Here is a 23,076-nt window from a genome sequence, read left to right as displayed (position 1 = left end):
TGAGTTCTTTTCCAATCCAGTTACTATAACTATTTTTGTAATTTAGGTATTTTTCTTTCCTCGGATTTCCTAAAAGTAGTATCTATCAAGGGGATCAAGGAATATAATATTTATCATGGTAGATACCAATATTCACCAGAGTGCCTCTATGGGTCAGTCTGTTGAGGATCCAATTAGAGGGAGAGAAAAGCCTTGATTCTTCAACATTCTGAGAAGGGTGTTCAAGAATCTCATGGAGGGACTTTCTATGTACTTAGTTTGTATTGAGAAATAAATCTCTATGTCATTGATTCTCAACCTTCCTAATGCTATGATTCTTTAATACAGTTCCTCATAATAGAGTTAACCCCCAACCTTAAAATTATTTGTTACTACTTTGTAACTCTAATTTTGCTAATGTTATGAATCATAATGTAAATATCTGATACACAGGATATCTGATGTATGACATTTGTCCTGGGGGTATAACTATAAGCAGGTTGAGAAATTCTGGTTTATATTATATTCTAACTGAAGAAAAGCAAACAAAACTTAGGACTTTTCATGACAATGAGACACATCTGCTCCTGGCAGCACCAATCTACTTCAAGAGGATGATGGGCATTGAAGAGGATCCTTATAGAGTTGGCTAGCCATTTGGGCAAGAGACTATTCATGCCTGGGCTACTTTATGTTATGCTGTGTGAACTGGACATGCAGGACCCACAGAAAAATGACTACTAAACTTGCCTAAATGTGAAACAGTCCTTCGGGGTTCCAGTTTCATTAAAGAGTCTGCAGACATTCTGTAGGACACAGACGAAAGTGACTGACAAACTGCCAATTTAGGTGGAATTGTCTTTGAAATTTCCTGCTTCATGGTAAAGTCTTCTGGATACTATGGGCCCATAGACTGAAGATTGGATGTCCTAATGTTACAGAAGAATTTTGAGTGACTGCCCCGGCAGTGAGACGTCTCTGTCATTTCTTGAGTTTTAGAAGTTGCTTACAATGCACTTCCTCTTAACTTACGTAATATAATATCTTCTGGAGTCTTTGATGGAGTTGAAGAATAGATAGTTATAATTATAATTTTATAAGTTATGATAAAATATAAAATAATTATAAATATTGTAACTGTAATTCTTGCTTGATACCTGTTCATTATAAGTAATTTTACTATGTGAAAATTAAAACCATTCTTTTTATTTGAACAGAAAAGGAGAAATGGTGTGGCAAGTTCTTCTATCTATGTGTTTCTTTTATTGATTAATGAATAAAGAAGATGCTTTAACAGAATATAGCCAGGCTGGAAAAGATATACAGAGACATTAGGCTGAGTCAGGGAGAAGCCATGTATCTGCAGCAGGGGACAGATGTACTGGAACTTTGCTGGTAGTAGATGACCCTGTGGTGATGCACAGAAAAATGGAGATGGGTTAGTTTCTGATATAAGAGCTACTTAGAAATATGCTTATGGTATTGGCCAAACAGTATTGCAAATAATATAGTCTCTGTGTGGTTATTTCAGATATGGGCAGCTGAAGAACCAACAAGCAGCCTCCACCAACACAAAACAAAAGAGATGATTTAAAAGTCAGACTCATGCGGCTGGGCAGTGGTAGCACACGCCTTTACTCCCAGCATTCAGGAGACAGAGATAGGTGAAACTGTGAGTTCAAGGCCAGCTTTGTCTAACAGAACTAGTTCCAGGACAGCTAGGTCTATTACACAGAGAAACCCTGTCTCGAAAAACAAAAACAACAACAAAAAAGTCAGACTCAGAAGAAGAAAATCCTGGTCTTGATTAAAATATGCTTAGTGGTCAAAGTCTTGGAAAAGTATCACTGACACAGTCATGAGAGACACGAACCTCTTCACTGGGGGAATACATGTTCCAATGAAGAAGCTGGAGACTGTCAGCTGAAAACACAAATATCTATAACTTTATAACTGCTCAGGATTAAACAGGCCCAGCAGCTGAGGCCACTGTAGTCTCTTGGGCAAACTCAGGCAGGAAGTGACATCCAGGCTTTTGATGGACACACACATAAGAATGGATTTGGTTGACCAAGACAAATTTGCATAAGGGCTGTGGTAGTTTTTGAGAAATGTTGAAGGATAAGAGAGAGCCACACCATGTCTGTCTCAGCAGAGCTCAGTGGTGTCTGCACCATGGCCTGGATTCCTCTCCTCTTCGTCCTCCTTCATTGTACAGGTCAGGAGAGTTATCTCTACCCTGATCTTTGTTCAGGGAAATCATATCATAGCCAGATGTATTCTTCCCTCTTTTCTGACCCCAGGATGTAATGTGTTTCTCTATTTTCAGGGTCTTTCTCCCAACCTGTGCTGACTCAGTCACCCTCTGCCTCTGCCTCCCTGGGAGCCTCAGTCAAACTCACCTGCACCTTGAGTAGTCAGCACAGCACCTACTACATTAGCTGGTACCAGCAACAGCCAGACAAGGCTCCTAAATATTTGATGTGGCTTAAGCAAGATGGAAGCAGCAGCAGGGGAGATGGGATCCCTGATCGCTTCTCTGGCTCCAGCTCAGGGGCTGATCGCTACTTAACCATCTCCAACATTCAGCCTGAAGATGAAGCTGACTATATCTGTGGTGTAGATTATCCTGTTGGTGGACAAACTGGGTAGACACAGTAAACCAGATAAAAGAGGAAGCAGAACAAGAACCCCGTTGCTCTCTTGCTACCAAGACTTGCCCATGTTTGTGAGAAGAAACATCTGAAGTTCTTAGCTACCAAAGTCATTGATTATTTCCTGCTTATTGTTCAAAAGGTTAGATCATATATCTATCAATTCCCCATGAATTCCTAGGGAAACAGAGGAGGAAGTGTGGATTGTATAGAGCTCACTGCTCAGTAGTGATAAAATAAAACCTGGCTTGTTTACAGATGAGGAGGGGAGAATACCTTTCTTTCTAATTGGAGTAGTGATTGTAAGGCTCTCACTTTTACCTTCGCAAGGTTCATGGAAATATCTATTCTTAGCAGTTTTTTGTTTTGTTTCATGCTATAAGGGTTTTTTTTTTACTCCATCAAATTCCAAAGAAGTACAGTGTAAGAAAATTAAAGGGGCCAGTGTGTTTGGAACTCCCTATTGCAAGCAAATTGAAAAATAAGGAACAGAAGTCTGAACATTGTCCTTGATATGTATGACCTCCATGTCCTTCCTGCAACATCTTCTTTCTTTAGTAAGCCTACTCAGAAGGTTTGAAGTATGAAAAGATCACCAAGTGGTTTTTGTCTCTGTCAAAATGCTTTTTAAATTTTTGTATTAATTGTATTTATTTATTTATTTTAGATTCTGAAAGAAGTTCCCCTCACTCTTCTCATCCTATTCCCTCCACTACACCCTATTCCCCCCCCATCAAATACACACCTTCAATGTTTCTGTTTAGTAAGGGGCAGGGCTCCTATGGGTATCAAAAAAGATGGCATATCACATTGAGATAGGCTTAAGATCCTCCCCTTATATTAAGGGTTGGTAAGAAAACCGTATATGAGTAACAGTTTCCCCAAAGCCTGCCAAATCATCAGACCCCATTCCAACTGCTAGAAATCCTACCATAAACCAAGCTATATTATGAATGTCTCACGTATAGTCCCCTTCAGGTTCCTCAACTGTTGGTCCAATATCTGTGAGCTCCTATGAACCCAGGTTATTTCTCTCTGTAGGTACCTTTGTAATGACCTTCACTCTCTGGTCATAAAATTTTTCTTCCACTCTTTAACAGGGTTCCAAAAATTTCCATGCTTGGATGTCAATTTCTGCCCCTGCTTCCATCAGATACTAAAAGGAGACTCTGATGAAAATTAAGGTAGCCATCAATTTAATTACAGGAAATGGCCAGTTCTGGCTATCTACTATTACAAAGAGTCTTACCTGAGATCATCATTGGAGATTAGTGAACTTGACAAATGAGGAAACAGAACAAGAACTCTGTTGCTCTCTTGCTACCAAGACTTGACTACAATTATGAAGTTCTTAGCTATCACAGTCACTGGATTTTTCTGCTTATTATTCAAGAAGTTAGATCACAGGTTTATTAATGCCTCATGAACCCTAGGAAAACAGAGGTGGAAGTGGGATTGTATAGAGCTTACTGCTCTCTAGTAATAAAATAATAACTGCCATGTTTACAGATGAGGAGGGGAGAATATCCTCTTACTAATTGAATACCTCACCAAAGTTCATGGAAATATCTGTTCTTTGCATGATAGCTTTCTTTTTGTTTTTGTTTTGTCTCATGCTATAAAGGTTTTTTCACTCCATCAAATTCCAAAGAAATACAGTGTAAGAAAATTTAAGGGGCCAGTATGATTAGAGTCCCCTATTGCCAGCAAACAGAAAAATAAGGAAGAGAACAGAAATCTGACCATTGTCCTTGATACATATGACCTCCACGTCCTTCCTGCTACATCCTCTTAGAAAGCCTACTCAGAAACTCTGAAGGCAGGACAAAGAGACCACCAAGTGGTTTTGTCTCTGTTAAAATGCTTTTCATTTAATATTTGTATTGATTCAATTTATTCTGGTAGAATTAAGTCAGACCATTTGTCTCTGGGTTTTTGTTTCTTTTTTGTTTTGGTTGGGAGACTTTTACTGGCTGCATCTACTTCTTCAGGGATTATTTACATGATCCAGCATTGGCTCTGGTTTGGGTTCTGAAACAGGGAAGGAACATAGTTGTGAAAAATGAATTAATTGTTGGATCACCAATGAGTTTCCCACAAGTGGCTGGCCCACAATAGATCCAGTCATCTTGTTTTATACCTCAAAAAGGCATGTTTTCCCAAACTAACAAACAAGTTTTTAATACCCTCCAATGTCAACTTCTGGCAAAAGCCAGTAAATGAAAGATATCTCTCCTAACATTTATGTCAAAACGTCTTTAAACATGAAGGCTGCATGGTCCCAGCAGCACTCCACACTGTATCAAATTCCACTGGTCCTTGCTGAAGAGACTGTCCCCATGGGCTTTTGTCTCATCTAGAAACTCATTGGAAAAGTACTTAAATACTTTTCCAAAACTAGACTGCATGACTTTCAACGTGCTTTCTGTCTGATTGTTTATCTGGTTTTGATTTAATTTTGGTATGTGATATCCACCAAAAAACTTTCCATTTCTTTAAAATTTTCCAATTTTGTGGAGTACAGGATTTTAAAGTCTGACCTACTGATGCTCAGGATTTCCTCAGAGTTGGCTATTATGTCTCCTTTTTTTCTGATTTTGTTAATTTACATATTCTTTTTCAAGCTTTTAGTTAGTTCAGATATGGGTTTGTCTATCTTGATCCTTTCAAAGAATCAAATTTTTGGTTCAGTGAATCATCACATTTTTCTTTGTCTCCATTTTATTGATTCCAACCTTCTGTTTGAGTGTTTCCTGCTGTCTACTCCTCTTAGGTGTAGTTTATTCTTTTTCTTCTGGAGTTCTAGGTGTGCTGTTAAGTTGCTACCATGAGATTTCTTCAATCTATATATGCAGGCACTTAGTGCTTTGAAATTTCCTCTCAGGACTTCTTTCATTGAGTCTCATAAGTTTGGGTATGTTGTGCTTTCATTTTCATTGAATTCTCAAAAGTCTTTAAGTTCTTTACTTTCTCCTTGAGCCATGAGTAATTCAGTTGAGAGTTGTCCAGTTTCCTTGAGTTTGTAGGCTTTCTGTGGCTTATGTTGTTGTTGAATTCCATCTTTATTCCATGGTGACCAGATAAGACATAAGAGTTTATTTCAATTCTTTTGTTTCTGTTGAGATTTGCTTTAGGTCAATTCTGAAGATGATTCCATGAAGACCTGAGAAGAAGGGATATTCTTTTATGTTTGGGTCAACATGATCTTTAGATGTCTGTTAGGTCCATTAGAGTAAAAACATCTGTTAGTGCCCTTATGTCTCTGTTTAGCTTGTGTCTGCAACACCTGCTCGTTTGTAAATGTCAGATCTTAAAGTCTCCAGTGCTTAATGTGTGGGATTTTGGGTGCAATTTAAACATTAGTAATTTTCTATTCTTTTTTTAACAAACGTCGGTGCTATTTTATTTGTGGTATAGATGTTCAGAATTGGGATTTCATCTTGACGAATTTTTCCTTTGATGAATATGAAATGTATGGGATAACTCTATACTGTGTGAAGGTGTATTGCTCTGACTGGTGTAATAAAATGCTAAACATCAGATGACTAGGACGGAGGTTTTTGCCAAACTTCCAGACAGAGAGAGAGGATATAGAAGGGGACAATTCAAGCACAGAAAATATGTCACAGAGATGTAGAGGGAGTCAGACATACAGAAAATGAGGTTAAAAGCCACATGGTGAAAGGTCGATTAATAAAAGTAGGATTGTTTAAATTGTAGGAGTTGATGGAACGTGTATAAGCTATAGGCTGGGTTTTCATAATTAATAAGATGTCTCCATGTCTTCATTTGGAAGCTGAGTGGAGGGACAGAAAGCAATATGTTGCGTATGACACCAGATGTTGAGCACATATTTCCATAAAAGACCTCACAAAACTTTATAAATTCCAAACAAAAAAACAAGGAGCCAGACATTGCTTCCTAGTCTCACAATCTCTCTGGCAGACAGTGGGATATGGGGTCATGTCTTCCACATACTGCCTGCAAGCTTGACCAGAGCCATGTGACATGTTTAAGGATGGCTCATGTCATCAGAGAAGGTTGCTAGTAAGAAGTAGAGATGTCCAGACACAGAAAACCTCTATACAAATAGAGTAAAAAATGGTATAGGCAGTCATAAAATAAAATATTAAGTTTAAAAATACTAGTGCCTTCAAAGAGAAAGAGTAATATTAAAAAGGCCATATAAACATGGGAAATACCCAGGGAAACTGGATCCTGGATAGTATGTAGTTGACTTTGAATATTTTGTATGTTGATGAGCAAAAGGAAACTTTACATGTACTCACTCATAAGTGGTTTTTAAACATAAAGCAAAGAAAACCAGCCCACAAATCACAATCCCAGAGAACTTAGAAAACAATGAGACCCTAAGAGAGACAGATATAGATCTAATCTACATGGGTAGTAGAAAAAGACAGGATCTCCAGAGTAAATTGGGAGCATAGGGACCTTGAGAGAGGGTTGAAGGAGAGGGGTGAAGCAGGGAGGGAAGCAGAGAAAAATTTAGAGCTCAATAAAAATAAAGAAAAAATAAAATAAAATAAAATGCATAATTTACAAATATAATTACACTGAAATACCTTTATTTTATTGGGATTGAAATAAAGGCCAGGTGGCCTTGACGTCTTTCAGGGGAAGCTTCATTTGCCAGTAAAGAAAAGCCTCTCACTTTGTCTGAAAACATGAAAAGGGCCCCAGTTCCTACGAAGACAGCATCCTGGTATAAAAACAGTTTGGTAACTTAATAAGAATGTCGTGTGTGATGTTTCACAGGATCAAACTTACACTGTCATGACTTTCTAGCATTTTGTCTTAAACCCCTGGCCTCCTTTGGATTTCCTAGACAGGAATCTATTCTTGATCAGAGAGCTTGAAGACATGCTTAATTGGCTTAACAAATTTGGTTATTTGTGACCTTGTCACATGGAGTACTTCACAACAAAATAAGAGACTGTAATTTAATATAAGACATGCTCAATTAATTGGCTACCCAATTAAAATTGTCCAGACTTTATAGGAATATGCATAATCATGAAGAAAATATTTGTCACTGTCCTGATACAGTATGTTTACACAATATAATAGATTCATTGATATGGCAAATTTATGCATTAAAAATTTCTTTAAGTAATATTAATTCATGAGCGTAGCATTTTATAGTATCTTTTGTGAACAGAGATACAGTCCAGTGCTTAAGAGCACATAACTGTATTAGATTCAAGTTCATTCCTAGCACTCAGGTAGGGTGGCTAATAGCAACCTGTAATTGAGATCTAGGGTTATCCAACAGCACTGGCCTCTCTGTGTTTACGTTTGTGTGTATGTGTGAATATGTGCATGTGTGTCTGTGTGTATTTTCACCCACACAGTCACACAAATGATTTTTAATAAAAATGAATATAAAATATATATTTCAGTATTTCAAAAATACTTTTTCCAGTTCTGGGTCTTGAATATACTTTGTAACACTTGCCAGTTAGAACCTCTATTTGTGCTCTACATTTCTAGGCCAATAGGTCTTTCTTTCTTTTTCCCTCTGTCATTCTGTAAAGTATGGCCTGTGACCAATCAGAGGAACACAGACTCTCAGGATGCAAATCATGTGACAGTCAAACCTTAAACAAAAATTATCTACCACTAAAAAACAATAATTAATTCATTAATGTCCATGTCTAAAGCTTTCCATTGAGGCAAAAATATTCCTATAGGTTGCTAATGTCTAATAAGATTTTAGTGCCTAGAAAATCTCAAACTAAATATTCCCAAACATTGTTGACTCATTATCCCCAAGAAAGACAAAATGAACAGTACTAAAGGTCATGAATGAACCAAATAACAAGTAGTTTTTCATGTCTGATGATGAACTCTAGTGAAATCTGTGTCACAACACTCAAATAATAAAATGCCATTTTTTCTGGTGAAACCAGAAAATTTACACTGTGAATGAGAAAATTACAATCCACACACACCGATGTTGAACTGGGTGAAAATCTCTAGTAATATGGTTAAAAAAAAAACTCTTTATTCAGAAAGCACAAAATCCCATTGAAGAACAATTGCATGGAATTTTGAATAAGACAAAAAATAACTAATAATAAAAAGCAAAACAGAAGTTATTGAAACAAAATAATAAAAATAGGATCTCAATGTTTAAATATAGAAATTTAATAGCAATTTCGAAGAGGAGCTAAGGAAACAAAAACTGGGAAATGGAAAGTCATACCTGAAGATATTTGGAAAAAGTATCCATAGTCCAGTAGGGGGCACTGTGTACTTTTCAGAAATTGATAAGACCTGAAGCTGACTCCTGACTCACATTTAATCTTCTGAGCTGAGTTTACTGGCCAGAATTAGAGGTAACAGCACAGCAGGTGTTTGCTCAAAGCTGACCCAGCCTCCCTGGCAGCACAGTTGCCCCTTCGGCTGAAGGGATGCAATGTAGTGATGATGGGGATAAGAAAATCTCTAGGCTTGTCAGGGTATTGGGGACATGATAACTTAGTGCATTATGAGACTCACATTGTATCCCCAGGACAGTAACATATTGGCTTATATTTCTAGCTCATGATGGCAACTAAACTCCAAAGTTACAAAATTTCTAGTAAAATCATAAATGTATTTCTTCTTTTTCAACATTTTGATACTGTAAGCAAGAAAACAGATGTGCAGCTTCTAGAAGATGCCTTTTTTTTTTCAATGTCATCCACCTGTGCATGTGTGAACATGCTAGAATTACTTCATTACTAGATGCTAAGTATTGAATAATTTGTTAAGTATATAACACCAAGGGCCATGCCTGTTGTTTTCAGAGGACAACCTTAATAAAGTTAATCCTGGCATATAATACTCAGAATGGGGGTCAAGATAATCTCTTGCTGCATGCGGTGATAGAAAACACAGGAAATGGAGAAAACAGGAAAAGTTCATAACCAAACCACAACAGTTTGTAGCCTCTACTAGATCAATACTTGTAACAAGATGTATCCCACATCTGTGAGTCAAAAGTGGAGCTAATTTCCTTCATTCAAAAAGACCTCCTTCCCAAGTAACGTACATCAATACCTGAAAGCCAACAATATATAAAATAAAGTAAAAACTAGAGTCATACAGAAAAGAATAACAAAACACTTGCAAAAAATAAAACAATTTTCAAATATTTATTTACATATTTATTTAATGAATTAACTCATGTGTATGGGTGTAACTGCCACAGCATGAGTGTGACATAGAGGACAGCTTGTATAAACTGGCTCCTTCCCTCAACTGTGGTTGTTCCAGGAATCAACTCACATTGTAAGGTTTGGGAGCAAGTGCCCTCACATGCTGAGCCATCTTGCTGGTGCAAAGGTTGGCAATAGGGCACAATGTATTCCTTGGATGTTCCTTGCATGTATTCACCCAGGAATAACAGAAGCCTAGCCCCCCCCCACACACACAGTTTCTCTTTCTCTCTCAATCTCTTCTCCTCTCCAATTTCCCCAATGACTTCTATCTTGATTCATTAATTATTGCTTTAAATTTAGAGCTGCCCCCTCTCTAACCATCTACTCCCCTAAAGCCCTTACAGTTAGATATATAGTATTTTTATATCAGATAAGTAGTAGTTAGTTTTCCATGAGTTTTCTGGAAACCATCACATATAATCACTCTTCATCCTTCCTCTCTAACTTTACTTAAGGAAAATAAAGGGCCAATCAGTTGCTTTCTAATTCAGTTACTATTTTTTTTCTGTAATTTAGGTTTTGATTTTTCCTCTGATTTCCTTAAAATAATTCATCCAGGGGGGTCATGGAGTATAATAATTCATCATCCTAGATACCAATATACAACAATGTGTCTCTATGGGTCGATGTGTCGAGGTTTGCAGTAGACACAGAGAGAAGCTTTGGTTCTTGAACATTTTGAGAATGAACATTCTATGTTTTCAATTTGTGTGGAGAAACCCTTGAATAATGAAATCCTTAGAAATAAGTGTCTATGGCATTGATTCTCAACCTTCCTAATGCTGTGATTCTTTAGCATAGTTCCTCGTTTTATGGTGATCCCCAACTGTTAAATTATTTGTTGCTTCTTCATAACTGTAAACAAAACCAAAGAGATGATTTAAAAGTCAGACTCAGATGAAAAAAAGATCTTGGCTTTGAATAAAAAAAAATGCTTAGTGGTAAAACTCTTGGGGAAGTATCATTAATAAAGATATGATAGACCTGAAACTGCTCACTTGGGGTCTAGAAGAAGCTGAAAACTCTCACTCATAATTGGTTTCTAGCCATAAATAAAGGACATTGAGCCTATAATTCGTGATCCTAGAGAAGCTAAATAAGAAGCTGAACCTAAAGAAAAACATATAGTCATCCTCCTGGATATTAACCTTCATCAGGCGATGAAAGGAGACAGAGACAGAGTCCCACATTGGAGCACCGGACTGAAACCCCAAGGCCCAAATCAGGAGCAGAAGGAGAGAGAGCACGAGCAAGGAACTCAGGACCGCAAGGGGTGCACCCACACACTGAGACAATGGGGATGTTCTATCAGGAACTCACCAAGGCCAGCTAGACTGGGTCTGAAAAAGCATGGGATAAAATCGGACTTGCTGAACATAGTGGACAATGAGGACTGCTGAGAAGTCAAGAACAATGGCACTGTGTTTTTGATCCTACTGCATGTACTGGCTTTGTGGGAGCTTAGGCTGTTTGGATGTTCACCTTACTAGACCTGGAAGGAAGTGGGAGGTCCTTGGAATCCCCACAGGGCAGCGAATCTTGACTGCTCTTCAGGCTGATGAGAGAAGGGGAGTTGATTGAGCGAGGGGGTGGGAAATGAAAGGCGGTGGTGGGGAGGAGACAGAAATCTTTAATAAAAAAATAATTAAAATAAAAAGAAAAAAAAGAAGCTAAAAACTCTTAGCTGAAGACACAAATATCTATATCTTTTTGACTGCTCAGAATTCAACAGGCCCGGTAGCTGTAGCCACTGTGGTCCCTTGGGTACCTAAGGCAGGAAGTGACACCCAGATTTTAGCTGGTAAACACCCCTAAGACAGGACTTGGTTGACCAAGAAATATTTGCATGAAGGGCTGTGACAGTTTTCTGAGAATTGCTGAAGTATAAGAGAGACCCACACCATGGATGTCTCAGCAGGGCTCAGTGGTGTCTGCACTATGGCCTGGATCCCGCTCCTCTTCTTCCTCCTTCATTGTACAGGTCAGGAGAGTCATCTCCACCCTGATTCTGGATCAGGGAAATCATCTCATCCCCTCTTCTCTGACCCCAGGATGTAATGTGTTTCTCTATTTTCAGGGTCTTTCTCCCAACCTGTGCTGACTCAGTCACCCTCTGCCTCTGCCTCCCTGGGAGCCTCAGTCAAACTCACCTGCACCTTGAGTAGTCAGCACAGCAACTACTACATTCATTGGTACCAGCAACAGCCAGACAAGGCTCCTAAATATTTGATGAAGCTTAATCAAGATGGAAGCAGCACGAAGGGAGATGGGATCCCTGATCGCTTCTCTGGCTCCAGCTCCGGGGCTGATCGTTACTTAACCATCTCCAACATTCAGCCTGAAGATAACGCTGACTATATCTGTGGTGCAAGTTATAAGATTAATGAACAATATGGTTAAGCACAGTGAACTAGACAAATGAGGAAGCAGAACAAGAACTCTGTTGTTCTCCTGCTACCAAGACTTGACTACAGTTATGATGCTCCTAGCATCACAGTCACTGGATTTTCCTGCTTATTACTTAAGAGGACAGATGATAGGTCTATCAATTCCTCATGAATCATAGGAAAACAGAGGGTGAAGTGGGGATCCTATAGTGCTCATCTCTTTAGTAATAAAAATCTAACCTGGCATATGTACAGATGAGGAGGTGAGAATATCCTTCTTACCATCTGGAATAGTTAGTTTAAGGCTTTCAATTTTACCCCACCCAAGTTTATGGAAATGTCTATTCTTTGCAAGATAGCTTTTTGATCTCATGCAATAAGTGTTTTGACTCCAACAAATTCCAAAAAATTATCGTATAAGAACATTTAAGGTGGTAGTGTGGTTGGAGTCCCCTATTGCCAGCAAACAGAAAAATAACAGGCACATGTCTGAACATCCTTCTTGCAACATCCTCTTTCTTTAGAAAGCCTACTCAGAAAGTCTGAAGGACAAACAGATCCCTAAGTGGTTTTGTCTCTGTCAAATGCTTTTTTAAATTTCTGTGTTAATTCTATTTATTCACTTATTTTAGATACTGACAGCAGTTTCCCTCGCTCCTCTTCTCCAATTTCCTTCTCTACATCCCCTTCCCCCGCCTCTACTTGCCAACATTTTTTTCTATTTTCTTGTGTGGAAAAACTTAAAGGTACTGTTCTTAATTTTCATTGAAAGTCTGGTAGAATTAGATCAGCCAACTGTCTCTGTTTTTCTTTTCGGTTAGGAATTTTTTTAATGGCTGCTTCTTCTCCCTTAGTTATTATTTATAGAATCCAGCATTCTCTCTGGTTCAGGTACTGTGGCAAGGAAAGTACATTGTTGTGAAGAAATGAATTGTTGGACTACCAATGAGTTTCACACAAGTGACTTGCCCACAGTCGCTCCAGTCATGTTGATTTATATTTCAGCAACAAGCATGTTTTTCCAAATTAACAACCATGATTTTTACATCTTCTGACATTAATCTCTGGGAAAAGTCAGTATGTCAAAGAAATTTTCTCCGACTTTTCATCAAAACATCTTTAAACCAAAAGCAACATTTATTATTTTGCTGGCTTGGAAAATATTTAGTCAGGTACAATCTGTCTTTTAAAAACTAAAAGGTGATTGAAATTAGTACACATTTTCAAGAAAAATAATATCTCAAAACATAGAAAGCATATTTAAAAAATCATTAACGGCCTCTGACCCCATTAGCACTGTATCAGAACAGCTCCCGGAATCTGGAATCACAAGTATCATCCCTAGTGAAGAAACCTGAGAAGCATCAGTTCCCAAAGAAGTTTAGGGGAAAATATTCAAGAAAATAATGGTGCTTTTAGAAATGATTACATCTGTCTTATACATGATTGACAAAATGGCACTAAAACCTATAGAATCATCAGTATTATGAGAGACAAGAAAATATGAAGCCTGCATGGTCCCAGCAGTATTCAGCTCTGTAGTAAGGTCTACTGGTCCTTGCTGAATGAGACTGTCTCCATGGGCTTTTGCCTCATCTAGAAAGTCATTGGACAATCACTCATATACTTGTCTCTATTTTACTGATTTAATCTATCAGTTTCATTATTTCCTGCTATCTACTCATCTTAGCTGTGGCTTATTCTTTTTGTTCTAGAGCTTTAAGGTGTGCTGTTAAGTTGCTAGTGTGAGATTTCTCTAACTTAAATATGCAGGCACTCACTGCTATGAAATTTCCTTTCAGCACTGCTTTTATTGTGTCCCATAAGTTTGCATATGTTGTGTTTCATTTTCATTGAATTCTAGAAAGACTTTAAATTCTTTACTTCTCCTTGAACCATTCTGTTCAAGTAATTCTGTTGAGAGTTGTTCAGTTTCCTTAAGTTTGTAAACTTTCCGTAGTTTCTGTTGTTGTTGAATTCCAACTTTATGCCATGGTGATCAGATAAGATTCAGGTTATTCCAATTCTTTTGTTACTGTTGAGATTTGATTTATGACCAAGTATGTGATCAGTTTTGAAAAACGTTCCATGAGGACCTGAGAAGAAGGGATATTCTTTTATGTTTGTGTGATATGTTCTTTAGATATATGTTAGGTCCATTAGAGTCATTATATCTGTTATTGCCCTTATTTCTCTGTTTCTTTCTGAAACTCCTATGTATTGTTGAGATTCAGATCTTAAAGTTTCCAGTGTTGAACGTGTGAAAGTTGGTGTGCAATTTAAGCATTAATAATTTTTATTCTTTTTTTAAGAAATATGGGTGCCATTTTATTTGGGGCATAGATGTTCAGAATTGGGCTTTCATCTTGATGGATTTTTCCTTTGATGAATATGAAATACTTGGGATATCTGCACACTATGTGAAAGTGTATTGCTCTGACTGGTGTAATAATATCCTGAACAGCAATAGACTAGGCTGGAGGTTTTTGTCAAACTTCCAGACAGAGAGATAGGAAACAGGAGCCAGTCCAAGCACAGAGGAGAAGCCAAAGAGACATAGAGAGAGCCAGACATTCAGAACAACAAAAAAGGTAAAAAGTAACATGGTGAAAGATAAACTAACAAAAGCAGGATTATTTATGTTGCAAGAGTAGATTGAACAAGCATAAGCCATAGGCCGAATTTTCACAATTAAGTCTCAATGTCATTATTTGGAAGCTGCATGGTGGGACAGAAAGAGACATGGTGAATGAATATAGAAGCTGCTTCAGCTTATGGCAGGGCAGAATAAAGTCAGGCAGGGAATCTGAACAGAGATACATAGAGTAGGCATTGTCGGGGAGGTGCCATGTAGCTCCCAAAGAAGGCAAACACCTTGTAGCCACCTATGAATCAAGAGGTAACAAACACAAGCCCTGGGCTAAAGTGTAAAGTAATAGACATGTATTAATTTAAGGTGTAGGATTTAGTTAATAAGAAGCCTGAGATAATAGGCCAAACACTGTTATAACTGATATAGTTTCTGTGTGATTATTCATGGCTGGGAAACCGAGAAATAAATGAGCAATCTCTCCTACAAGACTGAAAGGAGCATCTGGAGAGAACTAGGTGCACACTTTTTCCTCAATAAATGGCTGAGTCTTAATGTGATGCTGGTTGCCTGGGAAGAAGAGCTCAACAGGAGGATTACAATGAGATTAAGGGGAAGTCTGGAATGAGTGGAACCGAGGATAGGATGGAGGGTAAAGATATCCTCCCTGAGTTTCAGTCTAATACGTAAGATGTGGTCCCTTATAAACAAAGAATCTGGGGTCCAGTAGAGTCACAGGAGATAAAAAAATAGGCTAGAAGAAAATATTCAATGAAGCTGAGAACAATAACAAGGGGAATCTGGTGCCAAGTTATTGATCTTAGGACACAGGGACTCTCTACCATTCTTGAAAACAGTCAATCAGATCTCCGTGGAAGTACTAAGTCTTAGATGGAAAATCCTGAAGTCATTTTAGAAGCTCCTCCTTGATATATATCACTTCACATTCTCAAATTTCCTGCCAGGCTACAAAACTTTTAAACCTAGGTAATGAGACTTATTCCTTGTTACAAGATTCTGTAGATGAATGTGGAAAATGAAGAATTAAATACCAATTTTAGTAATAATAACTAGTTTTGATACATTTACTCATTCATTCTGTCTTATCCTTCAGTTTGTTAAAGTCTAAATTTCACAGAACTAAATAAGTGATTTTGATTGGGAACTGAGTAGAACAATCTGAAATCTAGCTGATTGGTTAATCTTCCTGTAAATACTAGATTCTCACATCTTTTATATTGATAATTATAACCTGCCTATTGAAAATTCATTGTGGGCCTAGAGTCCTGCTGAACACCATAACATTCAGGAAAGTGGAACTAGATATTTTCTTTACAAGATAATGTGAAGCAGGAGTGAGTAAATCAATGGCCTTGCTCTCATTCTGATGGAAAATGGGAGTTTGGAAATGGGGTTATAATAAGTAATACCTCCTTATTGTCTGGCTTAGGCCCATCTTGGGTTTTGTGGGATGACATAAAGCTCTACCCACTTCAGAATAGTTAATTGACCTCAGGACCCTAGAATCTTTATTGGATAGCAGAGAACAGAGAGCACCATACACAAACTGGTATTTCTCCAGCATGGTCTGGACACTCAGTGTCATATCGTACTTCCTCTTATTTAAAGGAAAAGCTAAGACTTTGCCACTTTGCTCAGCCAGAACAGAACTCAAGCTTGTAAATGAATATCAGATAATTTATATGACATTATATGGATGGGACCCTGACAATGATCCCTCCAGTGTCCAGAGCCTTCTGACTTAGCATCCATTGAAAACTTGGCTGCCACTGAAAAGGTATACATGTGGCGTATATTCTGCTGCTCAGGAGAAATGGTACAGAAACAGTGCACAGGAAACCATAAGGATCAAGACAAATCCTGTCTAGCATAGCAGTCTTCCTTTGTCCAACAAGTAATATATGTTTGACCTGGAATCATATCCAAGACAGCATCTGAATGCTGAGCTCATCTTGAGCTCATAGCATAATGTCAGTCTAACTTACTAAACTAAAAAATAACCAGCATGTATTGGTATGTTGAATACTTTTGTGAACTTCTCTATTGCTTATGAATGAACTAATTTTATTGATGATTTCCATTGTTTTAACAAAAGATAATGAAGTCATTAAAATTGATAAGCATGACATGCAGAAATCCCATGCCTAAGACTGGAGTTTTCACAGTAACAAGTGAAAATTAGATACTTTGCATTGAAAAACTTGAAACAATAAAATAAACAAAATTACATGTGCATATGAGCAAAGTTAAGTGTGAATTTTAATTGCTCTTAATAATAAAAACAGAGTCAGATTTTTGGATTAATACTGAAAGATCAGAGACACAAAGGAGCAAGCCACAGCCACATCTAACCTCCCAACTTTTTAGCCAAAAACAAGAAAAGCTCCTTTCTCAACCCTGCCTTATCACATCCTCTCTCCGGCCAACCATATCATAATTAAGGCAATATACAGCAAGCCAACAGCCAACTTGAAACTAAATGGAGAGAAACTCCCAGTGATCCCACTGAAATCAGAAACAAGACAAGGTTGTCCACTCTCTCCATATCTATCCAGTATAGTCCTTTAAGGTCCTAGCCAGAGCTTAAGACAACAAAAGGAGATCAAGAGGATACAAATTAAAAAAGAAGTCAAACTTTCACTATTTGCTGATGATATGATAGTTTACATAAGTGATCCCAAAAATTCTACAAAGGAACTTCTACAACTCATAAACACTTCCAGTAATTTAGCAGGATACAAGATTAACTCAAAAAAATCGGTATCCCTCTTGTACACAGATGATAAAAGGGCTGGGAAAGAAATCAGAGAAACATCACCCTTCACAATAGCCACAAATAGCATAAAATATCTCGGAGTAACTGTAACCAAACAAGTAGAAGACTTGTATGACAAGAACTTTAAGTCTTTGAAAAAAAAATTGAAGAAGATACCAGGAAGGGAAAAGATCTCCCAAGCTCTTAGGTAAGTAGAATTAACATAGTAAAAATGGCAGACTTACCCAAAGCAATCTACAGATTCAATGCAATGCCCACCAAAATTCCAGCAAGATTCTTCACAGACCTCGAAAGAACGGTACTAAACTTCATATGAAAAAGCAAAAAACCTAGGACAGCCAAAACAATCCTGTACAATAACAACTTCTGGAGGCATCACAATCCCTGACTCTGCTACTAAAAACAGCCTGGTATTGGCATAAGAACAGGCAGGAGGACCAATGGAACCGAATCAAAGACCCAGATATTAATATACACACCTTTTTCTGTTATTTCAATGAACATTTGATCACTTGATACAAATGGGTAATTTTAAACTTCATGGTTAAACAGTCTTTAAATTTACAATTTTGTTATACTAATTAAAAGAACGCAAGAAGAAAGAAGTTGGAGACTGGCAGATGCCATATATATATATATAACTGCTGAAGGAGAAAGATGCCAGAGGTAAGCCACAGCTTTGTGGTGTTACACAGATTAATAGAAATGGGTTAATTTAAGATGTAAGAGATAGTTAGAAATACACCTGAGCCATCAGTCAAACAGTGTTTTAATTAATATAGTTTTGTGTGATTATTCGGGTCTGGGTGGCTAAGAAATGAAAAAAAATCAATCTCTGTTTATATAATGACACCCAATGTTATGCAACATAAAGACTAAGAAAGCTTTTAAAAAAGGGCTTATAGACCCACAAAAACTGAAGTAATTTGGAGCTTCTTGGTAGCCACATTTTTTCATAAATGTGTAAGTTCAAATGTATTTTTATTTTTAATTGTCATTGATATGGCTTTAAAAATTGATGCCCTATCTCCGCACTTCTTCCACTTGGGAGCTACATTAGCTTGTAAACATATTGAATCTCACTTTCCTTGATAAAGTATTGTATAACACAAAAACTGTCCCCAATCTTTGAGAAAGGGTCCTGATATGTAATGTGTGATGTTTTGCAAGATCAAAGGCTACACTGTATGAACCTTCTGACCTGCAGCAGGGGTGACAGGACTGCAGTCTTCTGTCTTTTAATCCTCTAGGCTCCTTACTCTTTCCTGGTCAAAAGCCTATTCTTGGTCTACAAGATGAATCACTGTACTCTTAACTGACTTAATAAAGGTTGGTTCTCTATAACTTTCTTGCATGTAATATTTTACAATTAAAAAATGGGGCACTGAACTGAACAGAGAATTCTCAACAGAAGAAATTCAAATGGCCAAAAGACACTTAAGGTCATGCTCAACATCCTTAGCCATCAGGGAAATGCAAATCAAGACAACTTTGAGATATCATCTTACAGCTGTCAGAGTGGCTAAAATCAAAAACACCAACGATAGCCTTTGCTGGAGAGGATGTGGAGTAAGGGGTACCATCATCCATTGCTGGTGGGAATGCAAACTTGTGCAACCACTATGGAAAGCAGTGTGGAGGTTTCTCAGGAAATTCAGGGTTAACCTATCCCTGGACCCTGCAATACCACTCTTGGAAATATACCCAAGAGATGCCCTATCATACTACAAAAGCATTTGTTCAACTATGTTCATAGCAGCATTATTGGTAATAACCAGAACCTGGAAACAACCTAGATGCTTTTTCACGAAAGAATGGATGATGAAAGTGTGGAATATATACATATTAGAGTACTACTCAGCAGTAAAAAACAAGGACTTCTTGAATTTTGCATGCAAATATATGGAAATAGAAAACAGAGACAGAAATCTTTAATAAATAAATAAATTAAAAAATAAAAAAATTAAAAAAAAAGAAAACACTATCCTGAGTGAGGTAACCCAGACCCAAAAAGATGAACATGGGATGTACTCACTCATAATTGTGTTTTAGCCATAAATATAGGACATTGAGCCTATAATTCGATATCCTAGAGAAGCTAAATAAGAAGGTGAAACCCAAGAAAAACATACAGTTATCCTCCTGGATATTGGAAGTAGTCAAGATTGCTGGGCAATATTTGGGAACTGGGGGGTGGGGTGGGATGCGGGAAAGAGGAGATGGGGAGAGAAAAGTGAGAAGGGGAGGATAGGGAGAAGTTGGGGGAATGGGAATGTTGGGATAATGGAAGGATGGATATGGGAGCAGGGAAGTATATATCTTAATTAAGGGAGCCATTTTAGGGTTGGCAAGAGCCTTGACTCTAAATGGGTTCCCAGGGGTTCAGAGTGATGTTCCCAGGGGTTCAGAGGTCCTTGGGCAGCTGAGGAGAGAGAGCCTGAAATGGCCCGATCCTATACCCATACTAATGAATGTCTTGCATATCACCATAGAACCTTCATCTGGCGATGGATGGAGATAGAGACACAGACCCACATTGGAGCAATGGACTGAGCTCCCAAGGTCCAAATGAGGAACAGAAGGAGGGAGAACATGAGCAAGGAAGTCAAGACCGGGAGGGGGGCACCCACCCATTGAGACGGTGGGGCTGATCTATTAGGAGATCACCAAGGCCAGCTGGTCTGGGACTGAAAATGCATGTGATAAAACCGGACTCACTGAATACGGTGGACAATGAGGGCTGCTGAGAAGCCAAGGACAATGGCACGGGTTTTTGATCCTACTGCATGTACTGGTTTTGTGGGAGCCTAGCCAGTTTGGATGCCCACCTTCCTAGACCTGGATAGAGGGGGGAGGACCTTGGACTTCCCACAGGGCAGGGAACCCTGACTGCTCTTTGGACTGGAGAGGGAGGGGGAGGGGAGTGGGGTGTGGGAAGTAGGGGGAGGGGAGGGAAAAGGGAGGAGGGGAAGAGGTGGAAATTTTTAATTAAAAAATTTAATTAAAAAAAATAAGAGTACAGCTAAGTAAAAGGTATGACCAAAGTAATTGACTTACCGATAAAGTCTAGACTTCATAAAACTGTGCTTCACAATGAAGGAAAAATTTGTCTCTATGTTGATACAGTATATTTACACAATGCAGTAGATTCATCAATATAGCACAATCTGTGTTCAAAACACTTTTAAGTAATACTATTTTGGGAAAGTTACATAATTTGAAAGTATTTAAGATGGCTGGAGCGAAAGTTCTGTGGTGAAAAGCACATATTGATCTTATAATAGATTCAAGTTCACTCCTAGCACTTATGTACAGCATGGTTTTTCACTGCCTGTAATTTCAGGTCCAGGGAAATACAAAAGCACTGGCCTCTGATGTGTGTGTGTGTGTGTGTGTGTGTGTGTGCGCACGCGCGTGTGCGTATGTGCATTCATGTGTGTGCTTGCATATGCACAGAAATAATTATAATAAAAATAAAAAACTCTAAAATTTATGTTTTTCATAATTCAAAAATACTTTTATTTTTCACTTCTGCGTCTTAAAGACGGGTCCTCATACATTCTATTCAGAATCTCCATTATTTGTCCACAACTCCAGGCCAATAATTCTTTCTTTTTCTTTCTGTCCTTCTATAAAGCATAGCATATGACCAATTAGAATAACACAGACTCTCAGAATGTCAAGCCATATACCATCAAACCTCAGTAAATAATTTTCTGCCATTAAATAACATTAATTAATTAAATGTGAGCCATGTCTAGAGCTTTACTTTGTGGGAAATACATTCACAGTGGTTACTAATATCTAATATGATTTCAGTGACTATAAAATCATAAATAAAAATTTCAAAAGCAAAGTGTGTCTTATATTTCCCAAGAAAGACAAAATGAACATTCTCGGAAAAATGAATTAACCAAAATACAAGTATTATTTCAGGTCTGATAAAAACTCTAGAGAATTCTGTGTCACAATACTACTTGACAAAATATTTTCACTATACATCAGAAAAGTTACAATTTGAATGAATAAAATACAATCCACACACACAAAGGCTGAGATGGATCAGAATCTCTAGGGATAGTGTAAAGATATTTTTACTCAAATAACTCACAATCCTATTGAAGAACAATTGCATATATTTTTGAATCAGAGAGAAAGTAACAATCAAAAACAGCACAGAAGACATAAAAACGATGAAAATTAAAATGGTAGCTTTTAATGTTTAACAAAATAACATTAATAGCCACTTGAAGAGGAACTAATAGTGGAATGGAAACTTATTACTGAGGATATTTGAGGAAAATTTGCAAAGTCCAGCAGGGGGCACTGTACCCTTTTCAGAAAATGACAAGCCCTGAATCTGACTACTACTAAGTCAAATTTAATCTCCTGGGTCAAGTTCACACCCAGAATTAGAGGTCACAACATTGCAGGTGTTTCCTCAGAGCTGCTCCACCCTCCCCGGGTGTAGAATTGTGTCTTGGGCTAAATATAGGCAATTTAGAATTGATGATGGTAGTAAAAGACTCATTCTAAACCAAATCACCATTTCCCCAACAAACAAAGAATCTTAGAGCCCAATAGCTTCTGTGGGTCCTGAGGATTTCTGGAGATTAATTTTGACCTAGTTGCCTGTCTCTGTCCCGTCTTTCTGCTATTTCTGTCAAGTTTTGTGGAGATTATAGAGCCCTGCTTTTGGAATGATTCCTCTCAATTATTTACCATTTCCTAAAAATGATTTCTCCAAGCTGTGCTGATGTTGAGAAATGTGGGTATCTAGCAGTTACTGATTGTCTCTTTACACACTGGTTCTAGAAGTATCCTGGCCAAGCCTCTAGGCTTGCTTCACCTAAAATTTTCAATAGACACTCATAATCCCCTGTCACTTTTTACCTTAAATATGATCTTGTGCTTGGCGTTTGGGTTACAAGACTGAAGACAGTGCTGAATGCTACTGCATGCTACACTACAGTGATACACAGCACAGTGAGACACAGATGGATAAACAAGACATAAACGCACATTGGCCTGAATCTGGAAATATACCCGGTTCTGTGATAGTGGGATCCCATAACCAATCAATATTGCCATTACACAGGCAAGAAGGTGAAGGGAAGTATCCTCCTTCATTGTTGGGGCCCACAGAATGAATTCGTTCAACCTTGACTACAGGTCAGAGAGTTCAGACCAATTCTTGTTCCTTCAAGGTTATATGACAGGATGCTTTACCTAAGGTGTGATTATAGGATATACTGCCTAGAAAAAAAGATATTTAGATCTAGGATATAGTTCCTTGATGTTTGGAGAGGTGAGGAGGAGGAAAATGCTTTGTTCATTGTATCATGGCAAGGGAGTCTTTTGCCTTAACCCCTTTTTGGGTTGGGGCATATAAGAACTTTGAATAATAACTTGTGGCAGATCACAGTATACACTAAATGCCCTC

At 37.9% G+C, this 23,076-nt stretch overlaps 2 gene segments (V, D, J or C); both read left to right on the top strand.

Moving 5' to 3' along the window:
• Positions 1-2,115: 2,115 nt before the first annotated feature.
• LOC142847921 (immunoglobulin lambda variable 4-69-like) lies at positions 2,116-2,631 on the top strand. The segment is given in 2 exon segments: positions 2,116-2,197; positions 2,309-2,631. Coding segments are annotated over 2 exon segments (402 nt in total).
• Positions 2,632-11,749: 9,118 nt separating this feature from the next.
• On the top strand, positions 11,750-12,259 carry LOC142847928 (immunoglobulin lambda variable 4-69-like). The segment is given in 2 exon segments: positions 11,750-11,840; positions 11,937-12,259. Coding segments are annotated over 2 exon segments (402 nt in total).
• Positions 12,260-23,076: the final 10,817 nt, after the last annotated feature.

Source organism: Microtus pennsylvanicus, chromosome 1 (genome assembly GCF_037038515.1).
Source record: "Microtus pennsylvanicus isolate mMicPen1 chromosome 1, mMicPen1.hap1, whole genome shotgun sequence".
Lineage (NCBI taxonomy): Eukaryota > Metazoa > Chordata > Mammalia > Rodentia > Cricetidae > Microtus > Microtus pennsylvanicus.
The sequence above is the reverse complement of the archived record's forward strand: the minus strand, read 5'-3'. Positions and strand labels throughout refer to the sequence as shown.